General features: G+C 40.4%; 4 protein-coding genes across 5 annotated transcripts; 2 read left to right on the forward strand and 2 right to left on the reverse strand.

Moving 5' to 3' along the window:
• The first annotated feature begins 24 nt into the window (after positions 1–24).
• LOC140777512 (sm-like protein LSM1B) lies at positions 25–3,309 on the forward strand. Its single transcript, XM_073121672.1, has 5 exons — positions 25–432; positions 1,665–1,733; positions 1,824–1,939; positions 2,038–2,100; positions 2,917–3,309. The coding sequence occupies exons 1-5, from the start codon at positions 372–374 to the stop codon at positions 2,992–2,994; spliced, it is 387 nt and encodes a 128-aa protein (XP_072977773.1). The 5' UTR covers positions 25–371; the 3' UTR covers positions 2,995–3,309.
• Positions 3,310–4,270: 961 nt separating this feature from the next.
• Positions 4,271–8,229, forward strand: LOC140777511 (uncharacterized). Its single transcript, XM_073121671.1, has 5 exons — positions 4,271–4,676; positions 5,487–6,417; positions 6,631–6,726; positions 6,965–7,101; positions 7,774–8,229. Exons 1-5 carry the CDS (start codon positions 4,456–4,458, stop codon positions 7,958–7,960), a joined length of 1,572 nt encoding a protein of 523 aa, XP_072977772.1. The 5' UTR covers positions 4,271–4,455; the 3' UTR covers positions 7,961–8,229.
• Positions 8,230–10,690: 2,461 nt separating this feature from the next.
• LOC140778256 (exocyst complex component EXO70A1-like) lies at positions 10,691–13,145 on the reverse strand. Its single transcript, XM_073122887.1, has one exon. The coding sequence runs from the start codon at positions 12,921–12,923 to the stop codon at positions 11,043–11,045; it is 1,881 nt and encodes a 626-aa protein (XP_072978988.1). The 5' UTR covers positions 12,924–13,145; the 3' UTR covers positions 10,691–11,042.
• A 749-nt stretch (positions 13,146–13,894) lies between these two features.
• LOC140779724 (serine/threonine-protein phosphatase PP1-like) lies at positions 13,895–17,011 on the reverse strand. 2 transcript variants are annotated; one of them, XM_073124961.1, is made up of 3 exons: positions 16,651–17,011; positions 15,136–15,695; positions 13,895–14,440 (listed from the first exon to the last, which is right to left on the reverse strand). In XM_073124961.1, the coding sequence occupies exons 1-3, from the start codon at positions 16,829–16,831 to the stop codon at positions 14,285–14,287; spliced, it is 897 nt and encodes a 298-aa protein (XP_072981062.1). In that variant the 5' UTR covers positions 16,832–17,011; the 3' UTR covers positions 13,895–14,284. The 2 variants fall into 2 exon arrangements, with proteins under 2 accessions (XP_072981062.1, XP_072981063.1); XM_073124962.1 differs by having other exon boundaries at positions 13,899–14,437; positions 16,651–17,008.
• Positions 17,012–17,401: the final 390 nt, after the last annotated feature.

Raw genomic sequence — 17,401 nt, forward strand, 5'->3', positions numbered from 1 at the left:
GATCCATCAAAGCTAGGCGAAGTAGAAGTCGAGGGTCTTTCCTTTTCAGTGGTCCTTGCATTTCTCCCCTCGTTTCCTCTCTCAACGAGAGGCAAAGAGGAGAAAACCCTAGAGAGCAAACCCCCTTACCTCCTTTTGATTCTTGTCGGAGTCTTGTGGGATCATTGATTCCTAAGGAGAAGCCTCTAATTCTATCCTTCTCCTATCGGAATTCCTGGCTGGATCTAGAAAATTTTGTTCTTTTCTCCTTGCTTGAGGAGCGTTGGGGCGAGTGGGTCGAGAACCTGGGAGCTCCCACTGCCAATGCGATTTTTTTGCGCTTTTGGAGTGGATTTCGGTGTTTTTAGACAGGCCGAAAAATTTAGCTTACGATGTCTTGGGCGGGACCGGAAGATATATTTCTCTCCACCTCACTTGCAAGCTTTCTTGACAGTAAGTTTCTCTCGAACTGTGTCTCCATGATGAGCTTTTGATGGGGAATTAATTTTGCACCACCTAAGTCTACCAAAATAAAGGAGATAGAAGAACGAATTAGAATTGGGAACACAGATCTGTTGAATATCATGTTTGAATCTAGGTCACTGGACTTCAGTTATACTTTACATTGGTCTGGCTACAATATTCCAGGTGGTCTTTTTATTGGGTGATGATGCAAAAGAAATGGAGAGAGGGCCAGAACCGTGATAAACGAGGGAGTTCTGATTGGTTGGTATTTAGCAGGCTTGAAAGGGTGACTTTCTTGGGATCGTTTGGATTTATTAATTGCAATTGTTGTCGTCCAGCCAGTAGCTGGTTTTATGTCTCACTTCAGCAAGGGAATACAGGAATGAATGATGCACTAGAAAGAACCTAGTGCCAAAATATTCAACAGAAAAAGTAGTTTTGATGCCTTTCATATATTTTGAATGTAATTAATGAGATAACATCATAAAATTAGAGTCCTTTAATTGAAGTTGTTTGAAACTTAGATGCACCTTCCAGTTGGTGTATGGGATTTTCCTTTTCAAGACTTCTGAATTTTTTTATTTGTCTGGAGTCTGGACTATTTATTTCTTTTAAGCAATGAGGACATATGTACTAAAAGCAATTGGCATAACGTGAGATGCAAAGTTGGATGAGTAGAATTATCAGAGGCATGATATTTGGAATCTTGGATTCAGACTGTGATAATTCTGGTGCTCGACAAAAAAGTAAAATGCCTAAATTCATTGAGGTTATGGCCAATTTAAACCGAAGTTCGGTGCTCAAACAAACTAGTGAACAAATACTCAAAATCTGAATTCCAGCCTGGAACTTAGGATGAAATTTGATTCTACTGTTCGTTTTCTTGAAAGTTGAATATAGCACATATTTTTGACTACTTGAGGGTTAATTATATGTTTGTTCACCAGTTTGTATCATCACCGAATTTAAGTACAATTTTTTATAGAGATCTGACATATCCTCACTGATAAATTTACTACACAAGATTTTGCAGCAACTGGTTTTTTATGGTTCTGAGAAGTAGGTTACTAGTGATCATTATACCACATGCTTTCCATTTGAAATTGCTGCATTATTGAGTTAACTAAAACGTTTACTTTATCATAACAATCAAAACATTTTACATTTCAATATATTATTGGCTAGCTCCTTATATCTTTTCCATTTTGTTCATTTGGCAGAGAAACTGATTGTCTTATTACGAGATGGACGAAAACTATTAGGCACTCTCTGTTCATTTGATCAATTTGGTATGCATCTCTTCTTTCTTTGTTTTGGCATGGTTTTGCACAAGATATCTCATATCAAATCTTATATTTGTATGGTCGGTGTTACCACAGCAAATGTTGTTCTTCAGAGTGCCTGTGAGCGAGTCATTGTGGGAGATCTATATTGTGATGTTCCGCTTGGTTTATATGTGATCCGTGGGGAGAATGTCGTTTTAATTGGAGAACTGGTATGGACCCCTGTTATACATACGAAATCACTAGAATCTTAATGTGATGCCATTTCCTTCTGTTGATGCATTAAAAGCTATTGTTTGTGAATGCACAGGATCGTGAGAAAGAGGAACTTCCTGCTCACATGACTCCAGTTCCAGAGGCAGAAATTAGAAGGGTATGTATTATCCCGTGGGATTTATTATCTTTAGAGACAGGAAATTTTTGCCACTTCTGTTTGAAGCTATGTGCTGCTGATAGTTTTCAGTGTTCTTATATGAGCAGTTGATTTGATCAACTAAGTCACTGATTATAGTCTTTAAGACATGAATGTTTATTTCCTAAAATGCTTGATAGACCTATGTTAGACGGTAATAAGGAGGTCAATATTTTATGTTAATAACTTAACATTAAAGAGATATTATGTATAAATTGCTGGTCAGTAATAAAGATATATTCACTGCTTGGCATCCTGCACGTGGTAGAACATTGACAAGACTAGGAAGATTTGGTTGCGTATTACCTAAGAGTAAGCTTTTGTAGATAAGTGAGTTCTCTTAATATCCGAAGCAATTCTATTTTAAGAGGCTTGTGTTTGTGTCCAAAAGCTGGGAAAGAAAGGGCTGTCTGGGGATGATGCTGTCTGAAGGAACAATTATATAGTCAATATATGGTATGAGGCTCTTGGAGAAATGGTAGGTTAGTAGTTTTGTACGTGGTCGAGATGCGGCATGTTGTGTAAGTTCATTGTACAAGAGACCAATATATTATGTTTCCAGCAGAAGCTTATCTTAAATGAAGGCTATAATGCTAGTTTTGATTTCTCTGGTTTCTTGGAAAAAGCAATCATCTCATGTGCTTTTGCATTTAAGTTATTTGGTTATCCTATTTCTTCTCAGTCCATCTATCCTCCACATATTTGGGCATTATCTACTTGGTGATGATCAAGCCAGAGGTTCTCTAACGCATTGTTTTTTCTTTTGACCTTTTGCAGGCTGAGAAAGCAGAAAAAGATGCCAGAGATCTTAAAGGTTCTATGAGGAAGAGGATGGAGTTCCTTGATTTTGACTGACATCCAATTCCTTCATGCCATGCTTTATATTTGGTACCTTAACCAGTTGAGGCTGCAAATTTTTATCACAGCTTCTCTTATTGGGCTTTTCAGAACCTTATCTCATCTCATTCCAGCTTTGGGATCTATCGAAGTGGACTCTGCAAGAAATTTATGTTATTTTTTAACCTGAGTGCTTGAAAGTGCTATTTTGATTTTGTTTTTTCTTCATTTGCAACTTATCTTGAGACTAAAGTTTCTGCTACATTATTATTGGGCTGTGTACTCTTATTTACATTAGTGACTACGTGGGTTAGTATTTATCTTGTTGGAATACATTTCTTGGTTGCAATTTTTCTAGTTTACCATCCTGTTGTCAATTTCTGACATGTATGCCTGAGATGCTTTTCTCCATTGATATCAAAATCCATCAACAGGATCTCTAGAGCTCATATCAACTTGCTACTTTCTGTACTTCCGTTATTGCTTTTCAGAAGTCTGCTTGCTTGCATGCATGAGGCTCCCCGAACGGGGGGAAGATACTGATAATCTGAGACCGACAACATGATTATATTTTCTACAGGATTGTCTATTGCTCATTATTTTTATTTTTTTAAGTAGAAATGCTTGTGCTATATCCTTTATTTTTTATTTTTAAATTTTGGAAGTCTCTCAGGACCACTGTCCATAATTACACATTGATCGATCTCGGTTGTATATTCTTTTAGTAGTCTGAAATTGGTGAACTTCTTGGCTATCATGTTTATTCTCTTCTCATCATACAAATGGTTCTCACTGGTCTGACAGGTAAAAAGCGAACTTATTTCCCTCTGGCAGAATCTGAATTTATAGGGGTTGGATCTTCATTTGTTTGATCCTGTCGAGTTTATTGGGTCTAGTTGTCTGGAAGTGCCACCTTCAATTCTACGAGCACTCATATGTATTCACTTTAATTTTGTGATCCATTTGCATAGTGGATTGCTAGGTTTCCCACATGTCTCTATAATACTTTGTAATAAATCGTCTCTTGATTAGTATTTCAGGTTTAAGACATCTGAATCTCTACTAAGAGACCAGAATCTTAATTTATAATTGATTTAAAATGTGTTTGTATTTATAAATGTGGCAAATTACACTTAAGGTTAAAATATTTTTTAAACATTTACAACTCATCAGATCACTTATGAGCCAATGAGTGACGACTGTCATGTGAGTCGCCGAGCTCCTGGTCTAGGCTCAATTATTAATTCTTCCAGCCCCTCACCGACTAATATAAGTATATCGGAAGAAAGGACCGATAAATAATCTTCTCGGCTTTGAGTCTCCTCCTCAACACTCCTTCTACCGACGACTCCTTTCTCACTCCACACTAAGTAGCAGATCCAGCTCTCTCTCTCTCTCTCTCTCCCCCCCTCTGCCACACTACTGCTACTCCTACTCCTCTGTGTGTGTGAGAGAGAGAGAGAGAGGAGAGGAGCTCTAATGGCGAGGGCGGATCTGTGGATTAATTCTTCTATCTCACTTGTCGTCGTCGTCTTGCTCTTCTTCGATTTCTTGGCCGATGCTTCGGTGCACGACTACCGAGGTGAGAAGTTCGCGAAACGGGGGAACGCATTCATCCTCCATGGTGGAAGTGAGGGGCTCTACGCTTCGCTCCCAAACCCCAATACGACAGCCGGAGGCAGTGGCGATTCCTTTATCCGGTACCAACTCCTATATCCGAGAGCTTATCTGTATCAGATATCCGCATTTTGCGAACTTTGATCTGGGATAGATCTGGCTATTTCTGATCTTTACTGTGATGGGTTGAGTCTTCGGGGCTTTGGGGGAACTTGGGTTGACCCGATTGTGAATCTGGGATTTGTAAGGGAAATTCGAAGGTCTGGCGTTGAGATCTGATATGAATTCGACTTGGATCTGAGTCCCTCGGATCCCATTTAAGCTTTTCTTTGGTTAAAACTAATTCTAGAGCTTATTCGTTTTAGTCGCTTGATTGAGACCAAGGATCGTTCGGTAGTCTTGTTAGAGAAGAAATCAGAGGCGTAGAAGTCATAAGAATTACTTGAGTAATGTTTCTGTTGTTAGTGAAAGTAGTTGACTTTGCGGAATGTTACTTGCTAGTTTTCTGTTACTGTCATTAGGAAGCTCTAAGTTTTTTGTAATCCATTATGCTTTAATTAGTCCTAGTGTGCTGACCCCCCTGACTATTAAATTGGCTGGTCGCTGCATGTTTTTGGCCTTAAGATGTGAGCAATGTGCCAAAAATATTTTCAACATCTGTTTCTGATTCTTGATCCAAGATTATTTTTTTGGAGGGTATAGTCAATTCGGCTTCTGAGGTTTTATTACATTAAGAATGAAGATTTTATGTAGATGGTTGCATTTCATTTTTCTACTTACAATTAAATTGCATGACAACAAACTAACTTTTGTAGCTAATGGAATTTCTGGCCAACAGTTTCTCATGGTGTTCTTTTCTCCTCTTGTTCTCATCTTCTGGTTTTAAAAAACAGTTTCGACAAGATAACTTTTAGGAGGCCTGAGAAAGCTGCTGACTCTGTTAAGGAAACTGATTCATACAAGGTGCAAGCAATCATCTTTGAGGTGGAAGACCGGGAGACAATCGGTGGGTCAGCATATGGCGGTCAGAGAGCTGTTTGTTGCACCCCAGATCTGGCAAAGTTAGGAGCTTGCACAGAAGGCACTGTAATTCACCGCATCTCTAAACAGAATCCTGATTGGCCACAAGTACTCTTTGCTTCTTTCAATGGAAAGGATCTTGAAGCTACACTACCATCACGGACCTTACCGATAACTAGAAGTGGAATGTACAACATGTATTTTATATATTGTGATCCAGCTCTTGATGGAGTGGAGATAGAAGGGAAAACAATATGGAAGAACCCTACAGGCTACCTTCCTGGAAGGATGGCTCCTCTCATGAACTTCTATGGTTTCATGTCATTTGCTTTTGTGATACTTGCAGTCTTTTGGTTCTCTCAGTATGCAAGATTTTGGAGAGAGGTTCTTCCGCTTCAGAATTGCATTACTATTGTCATTACGTTGGGAATGTTTGAGATGGCATTGTGGTACTTTGACTATGCTGAGTTCAATGAGACTGGAGTTCGTCCAATGGGTATCACATTTTGGGCTGTAACATTTGGTACTGTGAAAAGAACCGTGGCTCGTGTTATCATTCTTGTTGTTTCTATGGGGTTTGGTGTTGTCAGGCCTACACTGGGTGGACTCACTTCAAAGGTTATTATGCTTGGAGCAACATTCTTTTTGGCATCAGAGATTCTTGAATTGGTAGAAAATGTTGGTGCTGTAAGTGATCTATCTGGGAAAGCACGATTGTTTTTGGTTCTTCCAGTGGCAATCCTGGATGCTTTCTTCATTCTGTGGATATTCACTTCTCTATCCAAAACGCTGGATAAACTCCAGGTTAGCATATATAATTTTCCTTGGTATTTGTTCATCTCTTAATTCATTCCTTCATGGCTGCACATCATCAGTTCCTGAGATTATGATAAGAATATAATTCTCATTTATGTGTTTCTTTCTTTATCAATTACTATATTCTCTCTACTTCTGTTAGTCCCAGAATTTCTGGAAAAAATAAAGTGACAACTGTAAGGCTCTTTTGGTTGTTCACAGGCAAGAAGGTTAATGGCCAAGCTCGACATTTACAGGAAGTTCACAAATGCATTGGCAGTGGCTGTTGTGGTGTCTGTCGGTTGGATTGGCTATGAGGTAATGTTCTTTTACTGTCAACCTAATGGAGAAAAAGGGATTTTTACTATTGAAAATGTAAATGCTTGTTCTGCTAATTAAGAGGAAATTGCAGTTAAGTAGCTTGAGTAGTCTCGTACCTATGAAAGCTGATGTGCTGAAGAGTTAGTTCTTTGAAATTAAAAGAATTTGACTGTGATATAGATAATGTTGCTGATGCATAAATTGCCGGTATGACAAGGTTATTGTCTTGCTGCAGCTTTATTTCAAATCAACTGATGTATACAATGAGCGATGGCAGAGTGCATGGATAATTCCTGCCTTTTGGCAAGTCCTCTCCTTCTCTCTTCTCTGTGTCATTTGTGCTCTTTGGGCCCCCTCTCAGAACTCAATGAGGTAAAATTTCTGATAGTATCTTCTTAGGGTACTTGATGTTATCATCTTAGCAAGGGACAGAGAGCCTCTGTTTTTTTATTTCCAGTCATTAGTAGTTTAGGTATTAATATTATGGTATGGCTTTCCACTGTGCACCATGGTGTTGCTTGTTGAGCCACCAAAATTATCCTTCCAGCAATAGAACTAAAGCAGCATGCATCTTACCCCTCATGCATTGGGCACTGGAATACCAAATTTTAGCTCTTATATATATATATATATATATATATATATATATATATATATATATATTGCCTTATGGAATGTGCCTTTATGTGTGTATGTGTAACTACAATGTTGTTAGGGACAGATGATGCCAACGGTAACTGCTGTGTTTTTTTGCATGAATGTGTAAAAATTTGCTTAAAAAATTTAAGTTGGATCAAGTTTCTTGTATCTAAGCAATAATGTTTTCTCATTTAGAATTCATCTTTTTATTCATTCTGGATCTGTGTAATATTGAGTATGTAGAATGTCTATACTCGAGAGTTGAGAGCTTTACTCTAACAGGACTTGGTGCGTTCAATATATATTGCCTGATGATTGCATTGTATGCGTGCTTCTACTAGTAGTTCATGATTTGTGAGTCCTCTTCCTGTTAATACATTTACGAATTTTTGTATTTGCATCTAGATATGCTTACTCAGACGATGCAAGTGAAGACTTTGACCGAGAGGACACTCTATCCTTAATAAAGCCAGGACCTATCTCTCCGAAGGATGGCTGGGGCTCACCTGCTTCACCGGATGATAAAGCAACACTGAACATTTCGACTGCCACCTTACATAATGGCGATATTGAGGAAGACAAAAGGGAATAGTAATCATGACCTGCTTATATCTGAATGGTCTATCAGATTGTACTGATCTACAACAACTCCCTACAGTAGATGTAATGGGATTTTCGATGTTGAGGGGTAAGATGTGTACTATTTTCTTCTGTTTGTAAGAAACTAGATCTGAGGGTATATTGTTTCTTCTTGTAGCACTTTAATCCTCTATTTGTTCGTAGCCAGTATATTGAACCTCATTGTCATAATGGTAATATTAATGCATTTAGGAATTAATGAATACCATAGTTTTTACTGAACATGATTGAGTTGGTCTCAATTCTTCTGTTCATTGATGTGACTTATCGTTTTCATTGGTGAAAGAGAAATTATTCTTGCCAGAATTCAGGCATGCATTATTGCAGGCTATTTTTTCCATGCATCCTGCGATCCAAGTCTGTAGGCTGTCAGAAATGTTCCATTACGATCGGTTCAACTGATGTGTCTCACAATCTCCTGTTCTTGAATTGTCTTCCTTCATTACTGTTCCATCAACAGCTGTTTGAAGGTCAGGAAGAAGGACAACTTGGAATTGGATTAAACTAATTCATCTCAAACTAATCAAAGATATATGCCTAATTCTGCTGTATTTGAGGTCGGATATCGTCGAGCAGAAGTTTCTGAGATCCACAACGAAGCCGAATCATTATGCTTAAGTACGATTTGTCAAGTCTCGTATAAATAAACATTGCCAGATTGCGACCTGAAACTAGAATAAGCTTGGCTTGTAATTTCCAATATGCTAGAAGCGAATCAATTCTAGACCGACATAGCTATTCATGAACCAATCAGTTCTTTTGCTGCCTAGTCACGATTAATTGTTTTTAATCAGGCACCAAAACAAAAGTTCTTCCATTAGTAGTATAAGAATATGAATCAAATAATTGGTCTAATAGCACACCCGGGCATGTTGGCATTTATTCTTTGAGAAAAGAGTAGCATATATTCGTAGAAATCATACACTACGAGTGGTATTTTAGTGTCCAGGATTTACTTACCTGTTGGAAACGGAGAAATGATGAAGCTAGAAAAGAAGGGGGGGGGGGGGGGGGGGGGAGAGAAACTTCATCTACTGCAGACTATTGCTGTATGCTTCACAAGCTATTACAACAAACTTTTATTAGGCATACTACGCTTCCCAAGATATATCCGTTACTGACAAGATAACGTACATTTGTAGCAAAATATGAGTTGAAAAAAAAATCTTCGAAGTTAAAGATGATGAAAAGAAATGATGAGATACATATGATGAAGCAATCACCGCTATAAAGGTCACATAGATGGAACTGATAGTCTGATTGCTGATTCCACACTGGTTATAAAAGCAATTGTTCTTGCACTTCTGATTTGACTAAAACAAAGTTCACCAATATCCTTGGTGAGGACTGCGAGGTGGCAAAGTAAGGGGGTCCCTTTTTTTAAGAGGACTCGCCTTAGATGCATAGAAATATAATTGACAATTTAGATAATTTGATCATCTATCTAGCAAATAGAAATTGCAGACATGAATATCTCTTCGATATTAAAGAATGGCAGAGAAAGTGTAGGGATTAGAAAAAATCAATTGCTATCCGGTACAACTAAGAGAAGCAGGAAATGCCATCTCAATTGTGATATACACATAATGAGATCTGAAAGATGAGTATTAAGGGATTATGCCTGTATAAGAAGGGAGACATGTAAGAAGCAAAACAGTATCAATGATGAAATGTTAAGATGCATGAATGCAGAGAGACCAATATTAGCTATTAGTTATAAAATAGAAGCAAGGTACTAATTCATGTTCAATAGAATAAGAAGGCAACCAGCTCACACCTTTCTCTTCAAGTCTTCTTGGAAAATAGCTTCAAACATCATGCTCCCATGAAGAAACCAAAATTCAGGTATACAGGTCTATATCTTGCCTTAGCCAACTCTAGTTGAAAAAGAATGTAATAAATCCATAAAAGAAGAGCATGACAGGATTGCAGGCTGAACATGGATTGCTTGGTTTATTGACAATGGTTGCTCAATGATGGGATTTAATTAGGACACGGAAATAAGGTTTCAGGTGGCCATCAAGGACTACTAGACACCTATTGTGAATGCAAAATCAAATCTTTTGGCCACCAAGCCTAGGCCACAGAGGATCAACTCAAAATTGGGTAGATATGAATTCAGCAATCCAATCTAAAATTTATTAGAGTATTCAGTAGTAAAACAGAAAAAGAAGTGAAAAGAAAGAGAAAAGAGAAAAGAGATATGGAAAGAAAGAAAGAAAAGGAGAGCACGACAAATGGAAGGCCATAAGAAAGATAAGTTATATGCAGTGCTACGTTATCATTGTTGAGCCTTTAATGCTTCATAGTGCAGTGCACAAGGTTAAAATCTTCAAAAGACAATATTAAGGAACAAATTGTATCATGTGATTACAAATGAGAAATCAGTGAATATGACTGAGCTTCTAGAAGAAAAATAATAATTTCTCTGTTTTGAACTGTCAAAAGAAGCATCAGTGCATCATAGAAGAAAATTTGAACAATTGATTTGCTAAATGTCTACATTAATCCTGTCGTTCAGTCACTCTCTAAGCAATGAAACTTTCGGAGGAAAAAGGCAATACAAGTTTACTACTTTTCAACCTGAAAATATCTCAAAATTAGAGATGAATGGCGTAACAGAAAACCTTGTAGCAAGAACTAAGTGATAGAGAGAATTATGCAAATCATGAAAAAGAAGAAGTTTATAAATAAGAAAGATGATATACGATATGATTATCCAAGATGCTGACATGAACAGTGTTCTATATGAACATGCTACACGAAAAAAACTAGATAGTGTAATAAATTGAACAAATATGCTTACAGAGACAAAGTAAAACAGGCTCTTCACAGCTCCAACAAGATATTGCCTTCGATTCTGGTTGCAGAACTCTTCGTCAGCTACAAATGCAAGTCTCTGAAAGCAAGCCCAGCATCTGTCCCGCTAACATTCAATTGGCTGATCAATTTCCCTGGAGAATTTAAAGAATATCTGCCAATATCCTTATCAGACTGCAACACGCCTCTTTAAAGTTTTGCATTTTTTTTCCACTTTAATGGGTTCTCCTCCTACTGAGAATAGGAGGCGGGCAGCCTTCAAAGAAATCAGACACAGCATTTTCAAGATCCTCAACTGAGTACTTGATATACAACTCTGGGTGCCTCCCATTCTCTATATGCTGCCGGAACCTGCCAAGAAATGACCGGTAAGCAGGCAACAGAAGCTCCGATATTGCGATCCTGAGCTCCTCCCTCAGCTGAGAATCTGGCACATGCCACATTGCCTGAGTGCGATGAGCCTCATCAAAAGCAGCATTGAAAGCCCTAAACCTCTCTCGAAGCGTCGACTTAGAGACCCCCGATGAGAAGCCTCCGCTGGCATGCAATCCCTCATCCCTCAAGCAGTAGAGTATCTTCATCCACGTTGCTCTCTGGTAAGCAGTTGCCGCTTGCCGGTACTTTCCAGTGAGCCGTTTTAAGTAGTCATCCCCAATCATTAACCTTAGCTCAGGCGAGTCCTTCACCTTGTTGACTATATAGTGGACGTTGTTCATCAAGAAGAGGTGGGAGAGAGCAGTCTCCTTGTAGAGACTTGCCTTGCTCTCGAGATTGTGCTGGAGGACAAAAATGATCCAGATCAGGTGGTAGGCGAGAGGCAATTGGTTCTCAGACTCCGGGATGTCGAATTCGGGATCATCAGCAGTTCGGCAGCTTGCGGAGGGAGGCGAGACGATGAGTTCAATGAGCGTGGGCTTGTAATCGGAGATGAGACTGATGTAATTCATGACATAGCGAGTAAGGGGATGAATTGTACCGCCCGGAACTGGGATTCTGGAGGGATCCCGATGGACGGCGCTCTCGAACTCGGAAAGGATACCGCGAACTGCCTCGGCGAGGCGGGAAAGGATCTCGGCGGCTTGGATATAGATGGACTCAGAGGACTTGGACTGGAAGATGGCTGACACATCGGGGAGGAGGTCGGAGATGGCGTCGTGGAGGTCGAGGATCTTGAAGAGCTTCTCCGGGGATCGCCGCCCGATGGAGATAGCCTCAGCAAATCCAAAGAGCTGGAGCGCGGCGCCCTTGACGGTCTCGGCGAAGGGTGCATCGTCACCGTCGCCGAAGACCTCATCGGAAAGGCGGCGCTCGCTGGCGAAGACGACGCGGACGGCGACGCGTGCGGCGCGGATCCAGCGGCGGATTTTGGACTCGAGGGCATCCCACTCGAGGCGCTGCACATCGCCGATGCTGAGCTTCTCGACACCGAGGCGGCGGAAGCAGAGGTCCACCGCCGACTTCCGGATGGAGCTATACACCTGGACGCACTCGCGGCCGTAGCCAGCGGATATCATCTGCTCGGAGACGGATCGGAGGTCGTAAATCGCGTCGGAGGGAAGCAGATCGATCTCGCGGATGCTGCGCATCGAACGGTAGCTGCTCCGCCTCCCAACGGTACTGCTCCCCTCCGAGTCCTCCGACGCCGCCAACGGGCTCTCTTCCTCCCCATGGTCGGAGTACACGCCCGACTGCTCCGATTCCAGAGTGCTCGACATGGACAAAGAGCTCAGATCGACGAGTGATTCGATCTCTATCTCGTTCGCGCGGGACACCAGGATGTGACGAAACTCGTCCTCGAGCCGCGCCATCGCGATCTGGATCGCGTTCTCCGGGCATGGAGACGACGACCCTGCCGCCGACGACGAAGAGGATAATCTCCGAGGGCTGCCGATGGCGATCGGCTCCTTAATGGAGCGGCGGATCTCGTCAACAGCTCGAAGGTATTTCTTGGCCTCGGATCGATCTCCACCGTCGAATAGCATCCGGTCTTCCTCCCGCGCCCCAGAGTCCCACCGCATGATGAGCCTCTCCGCCGCCTCCAGCTCCGCCGCCGCCGGCTCCGCCGTCGGAGCGGTGGCAACGCCAGATCCGTCCATAGGAAAATAAAAGGAAGTAGAGCTAGGGTTTCGCCGGCGTGAACTCTTTGGTCACGAGAGATGACGGTATAAGACCTCGGATACCAGAGTAGAGAGAGCAAGAGAGAGAGCAGAGGAAGCGAGAGTGGTTTGACTTCGGAGAATTTTTCTTCTTTTTTTTCGATGATGGGTGTTCTGTTTCCAGTAGAGCGTGTGATAGGAAGATTCCCATCATCCCATGTGGAGGATCACTCATCGGACAGCTGATTCATTATCACACGGACAAGAATCACCGACTACCCAAGCTCTAAAATCTAATTACTCCTGTAGTCCCAAAAATGAAAAAAAAAAAAAAAAAAGACAAAACAAAAAACAAAATAGCTAGCAAGTAAGCAAAAAACAAGGAAGAAAATCCAGAGTTCGTCGCGTCTTGGGCCTCTTGGCCCATGTTGTCTGATTAGTTTTTCCGGGCCCACGTGGCAACGAGTGACGCAAAGACCGAATCGTGGCCTTCTGCCATGGGTCGGCTGCTCACGAGGAGCATTGTACTAAAAGTATTATGGATAATCTTCAATCCAACTAATAGAAGTTTCAAATATTCTCTCTTTTACGAGATAAAATCCGTAGTCGGAGTATCCATTTGCATGATCGTTGAGTTACTATTTATTTATCTATTATGTAAACTTGGATTTGATACAAGTATCGATTTTGCCACCGTCTTCTACCTGCATGAATACCGTTAAGTAGGCTAGAGTACCTCATTTATGGCAAGAATGTAGCAACTTTTAGTCTAATCAACCTCTGCTGTGGCACTTAAACAGGGGAAGCTGCATTAGTGAAATAAAGCAAGATTGGTTGATGAAAATGGAGTTGCATTTAGCACCAGACGTACTTCTTCGTCTCCAATTTGTAGGCATTTATCTACCGGGCATAAAGGTGTAACAAATTCATGGCAGCACATGAAAGCGAGAAGGAATTAATGATATAATGTACATACATATGACTTAGATTAGTGATTTGACTTGCATAGAATGGACAAATCATATCTTTAAAAGATAGTCTACAGTTAATATGCGGCCCACTGCTGGGCCAGTGCCCAGTGGCAAAATATAAACTTTTGCTCGTAAAAAAAGTTAAACGAAAAATAATCAAATCTAATCAGATTTATGTACACAGATTGGGTCATTTACGCACTAAATTAGGATCATACATAATCTGCTGCTATATAGGGGGTTGCAAAATAATCTTTTTGGTAAATAATTTGAAGGGAGATCAATGCAAGCAGAGTTGCTTATGTTAATCTCTTATGCCTAAAGCTATACGGGCTGCTTCACCCGTGGAGATTAGCTCTTTTACTCCGTTCCATGTCCTCCTACCTTTCCTCAGTAAGGCTTCAGGATTTGAAAGGAGCAGAGAAGGCTTGCATCTACACTCATTAATGCACCGGCATTATTGAACTCCCCACAGTAATTTGGGGCAGAAAATATCGTCACCAATTGCCGATCCGCAAAAAATTCATAGCCATCCTCCACAACCTGCTTCATTAAGAATTGTGCATTAGATTGTACATGAAAGTAACGAAAAGCTCCAGTTAGTCATCAAAATTGGCATTGAAGATTTTTTTAATCTGGTCAATTTGCATATCAGGGATATCGCCACCTACTAAACATTATTCCGGGGAAAAAGACAGAACTTCTATTAATATATTGGTGAAAAGAAAACATCTCTTATTTATTTACAAGGAATACTCTCTGAATGTTAGATTGTTCCATTAAATTAATATTTGGGTGGTTTTCGTGGAAAGGAAGGAAAAGGGACAGATAAGAATTGTAGTTGGGTGAAGAAAAGGATATATATTATCTAGAAGGGAGGTGGTTTCCTAATGGTTGGTAGCCAATCACAAGAAGCCAAACACTCAGCTACAGTAATATTTCTACAGTAGGCTGCAGAGAATCCGCTGTCGAGAAGTATCCAAATCAGTGTCATGAATCAAAGTTATCCGAGGAAATGCACTAACTTTTGTAGATTTGATAGGTACTATTCACTATGACCAACGACGTTATGAGTTCGACTCCAATTTTAAATAATTATTATAAAAAATTTATTTAATAGTTTAATAGTTTAGTAGTTTTGTTCGATGGTATGATTAGCTTAAATAAACAGCTCGATAATTCAATGAGCACAAGGTTTGAGGCATAAACTAAGTGACTTACTCGAAAAATAAAATACTAACCTGATGAGCGCGACAAATCAGATCAAGATCATGCTTTCTCAAGAACTCGGCCACCTTATCCGCTCCAAAAGTAAAAGACACCCCTCTATCATTCTCCCCCCACCCCTTGATCTCCTTATCAGGATCTGACCACAAGAGATCGCATAGCAACCCTTGGTCTGGTACGTCGACCGGCCTCTCAATCTCCCTTATCTGATCCATACTTTGTAGATCCGGCGACAAGCCTCCATGCATGCAAAAAATCTTGTCATCAATGACAGCGGCAACAGGAAGACAATTGAAGCAGTCAGTGAAGAGCTTCCAGAGACGGACACTGAATCGACGCTTGCATTCATCATAGAAGCCGTATATGCGATTAATGGAGGCACACTCGTGATTGCCACGGAGGAGAAAGAAGTTGTCAGGGTATTTGATCTTGTAGGCCAAGAGGAGGCAAATAGTCTCTATGCTTTGTTTACCTCGGTCGACATAGTCACCGAGGAAGAGGTAGTTGGAGCTCGGTGGGAGGCCGCCGTATTCAAATAGGCGCAGGAGGTCAGAGAACTGGCCGTGGACATCACCTGGTAGAATGAGGTTATGCAGTAAGGGAGCTTCGTTTCATATTAAAATTTCTACTTCACATATAAGAATCCACATTCCACAAAATGTAAAGAATGAATAGAATTCAAGTTCTTGGATTAGATAGTGCAAGTTATCCTAGATTTGTAAGAAAAAAAGTCAAACTTCAATCTTATTACATTCAAAATAAATCAAATTTCAATCATATCTCTAGTAGTGGAGATGCAGTTTACATGGACACGGTCATTTTGGGTGCCAGCTTACCACTACAAAGGTAGTTAATTTCAACATTGTGATAACTTATCAGCTTATCCAAGCTCTTACTATTAGATTACGAATCGAAATTTGTTCATCGTGCCCTAACACTCCCTATTGTGTTGCCTTTATAAATACAGATACAAAATAAATGAGAACTAAATAAAATAGAGATTAAAAAGGGGTCTAATGATGTTTCAACTTGAGATCCGACTCTAATATTAAATCATTAATGGATCCAACATATTAACTAATCATGCCTTAACATTTACTAGATCATATTTCAATACACCTTGCAAATTAGTGAAAGAGATGAGGTTTTGGCAATTATCCAATCGTGCAGTAGTATGCAAAAATCTTAACCCCTGCAGTTTGTTGCGCATCATAAAAATGCTTGCATCTGGTTAAATCTTACACGAATCAGCAACAAAACTAGCTACAAAAGAATCATTAATTTGCAAGAAATCACAATAAACTAAGCAAACTTTGAGATTATTAAAAGCCAGATCTGGCGTCAAGGAATGATAACTGCAGAATAATCGTATATCAAAAGGAAAAGAAAATTGCAAAATTACGAACGAAATCTTCAAAGAAAACATATCATCAACCTGGTTTATCTCAATCTATCTTAACGAATTCATCGGATATCTTTAGATCTCAAGAACGAAGACAAAATAATACAAATCCAGTCGAGAATCTCACCACAAACATTAATGGGCGCCTCCAATTCGAGCAAATTAGGCTGCCCTAGAAAGATCTCCTTGGCTGCTACGCAGAGATTCCTTATCTCCGCTTCGCTTAGCTGAATCTTCTTGCCACTGGACTTGTTCTTCTTCCCTTCCAATAACCTCTCTATCAGATCATCCAAAGAACTCCCTTCCATACTTTTTGAGAATGATTAAGAATTAAGAAAGAAGAGAGAAGACAACAAAAAAATAGAGAAAGCGTTTGATTCTCTCTTTTTATCAATAAAACGAAATAATAGCGAATGGGGAAGAGGAACCAGGGAAACGGATGGAAACCGGAGGTTGAGGGGATCAAGTGGACGGAAATGGGGAGGAGGGGTAGACGTCTCACCGCTTCATGCGCGTGCCATGGCATCCGGGCCATCCGTAGGACTTGGGCCCCACCGCTAACAATCCACCAACAGCCAATTGTGGTTTGGATAAGGTCAATTCCCTAAGCGGGAAAGGCCTTGATAGAGGCCCAATCGAGGACAAAGAAGGCATGACGTTGGCCCACTGCTTGATAAGAGTTAAAATTATGCTTCGCTCGCTATCTTCGCACGAGGGTGGAGGGCAGACGACAGAGCACTTTAAAATAGTTTAATGGGCTTCTGGTTAAAATGATGCATTTAGTGGTGGAATTGGGCCATGATAACTAACCGATAAGATATTTGATTACCTAGTTGGTTAGATTTTGGGTTAATTTGCTGATCGTGCAATGTGTACAC

Source organism: Typha angustifolia, chromosome 15 (genome assembly GCF_048772165.1).
Source record: "Typha angustifolia cultivar Huaian chromosome 15, ASM4877216v1, whole genome shotgun sequence".
NCBI lineage: Eukaryota > Viridiplantae > Streptophyta > Magnoliopsida > Poales > Typhaceae > Typha > Typha angustifolia.

Bases quoted from the DNA above. Each gene is read 5' to 3' on its own strand.
- LOC140777512 (XM_073121672.1), top strand. From the start codon at position 372: ATGTCTTGGGCGGGACCGGAAGATATATTTCTCTCCACCTCACTTGCA. The intron at 1,734-1,823 runs GTATGCATCTCT...GTGTTACCACAG, and splicing joins CTGTTCATTTGATCAATTTG to CAAATGTTGTTCTTCAGAGT. The intron at 2,101-2,916 runs GTATGTATTATC...GACCTTTTGCAG, and splicing joins CAGAGGCAGAAATTAGAAGG to GCTGAGAAAGCAGAAAAAGA.
- LOC140777511 (XM_073121671.1), top strand. From the start codon at position 4,456: ATGGCGAGGGCGGATCTGTGGATTAATTCTTCTATCTCACTTGTCGTC. The intron at 4,677-5,486 runs GTACCAACTCCT...TTTAAAAAACAG, and splicing joins AGTGGCGATTCCTTTATCCG to TTTCGACAAGATAACTTTTA. The intron at 6,727-6,964 runs GTAATGTTCTTT...GTCTTGCTGCAG, and splicing joins TCGGTTGGATTGGCTATGAG to CTTTATTTCAAATCAACTGA.
- LOC140778256 (XM_073122887.1), bottom strand. From the start codon at position 12,923: ATGGACGGATCTGGCGTTGCCACCGCTCCGACGGCGGAGCCGGCGGCG.
- LOC140779724 (XM_073124961.1), bottom strand. From the start codon at position 16,831: ATGGAAGGGAGTTCTTTGGATGATCTGATAGAGAGGTTATTGGAAGGG. The intron at 15,696-16,650 runs GTGAGATTCTCG...TCATTCTACCAG, and splicing joins GGCGCCCATTAATGTTTGTG to GTGATGTCCACGGCCAGTTC. The intron at 14,441-15,135 runs GTTAGTATTTTA...TTCTTAATGAAG, and splicing joins TGATTTGTCGCGCTCATCAG to CAGGTTGTGGAGGATGGCTA.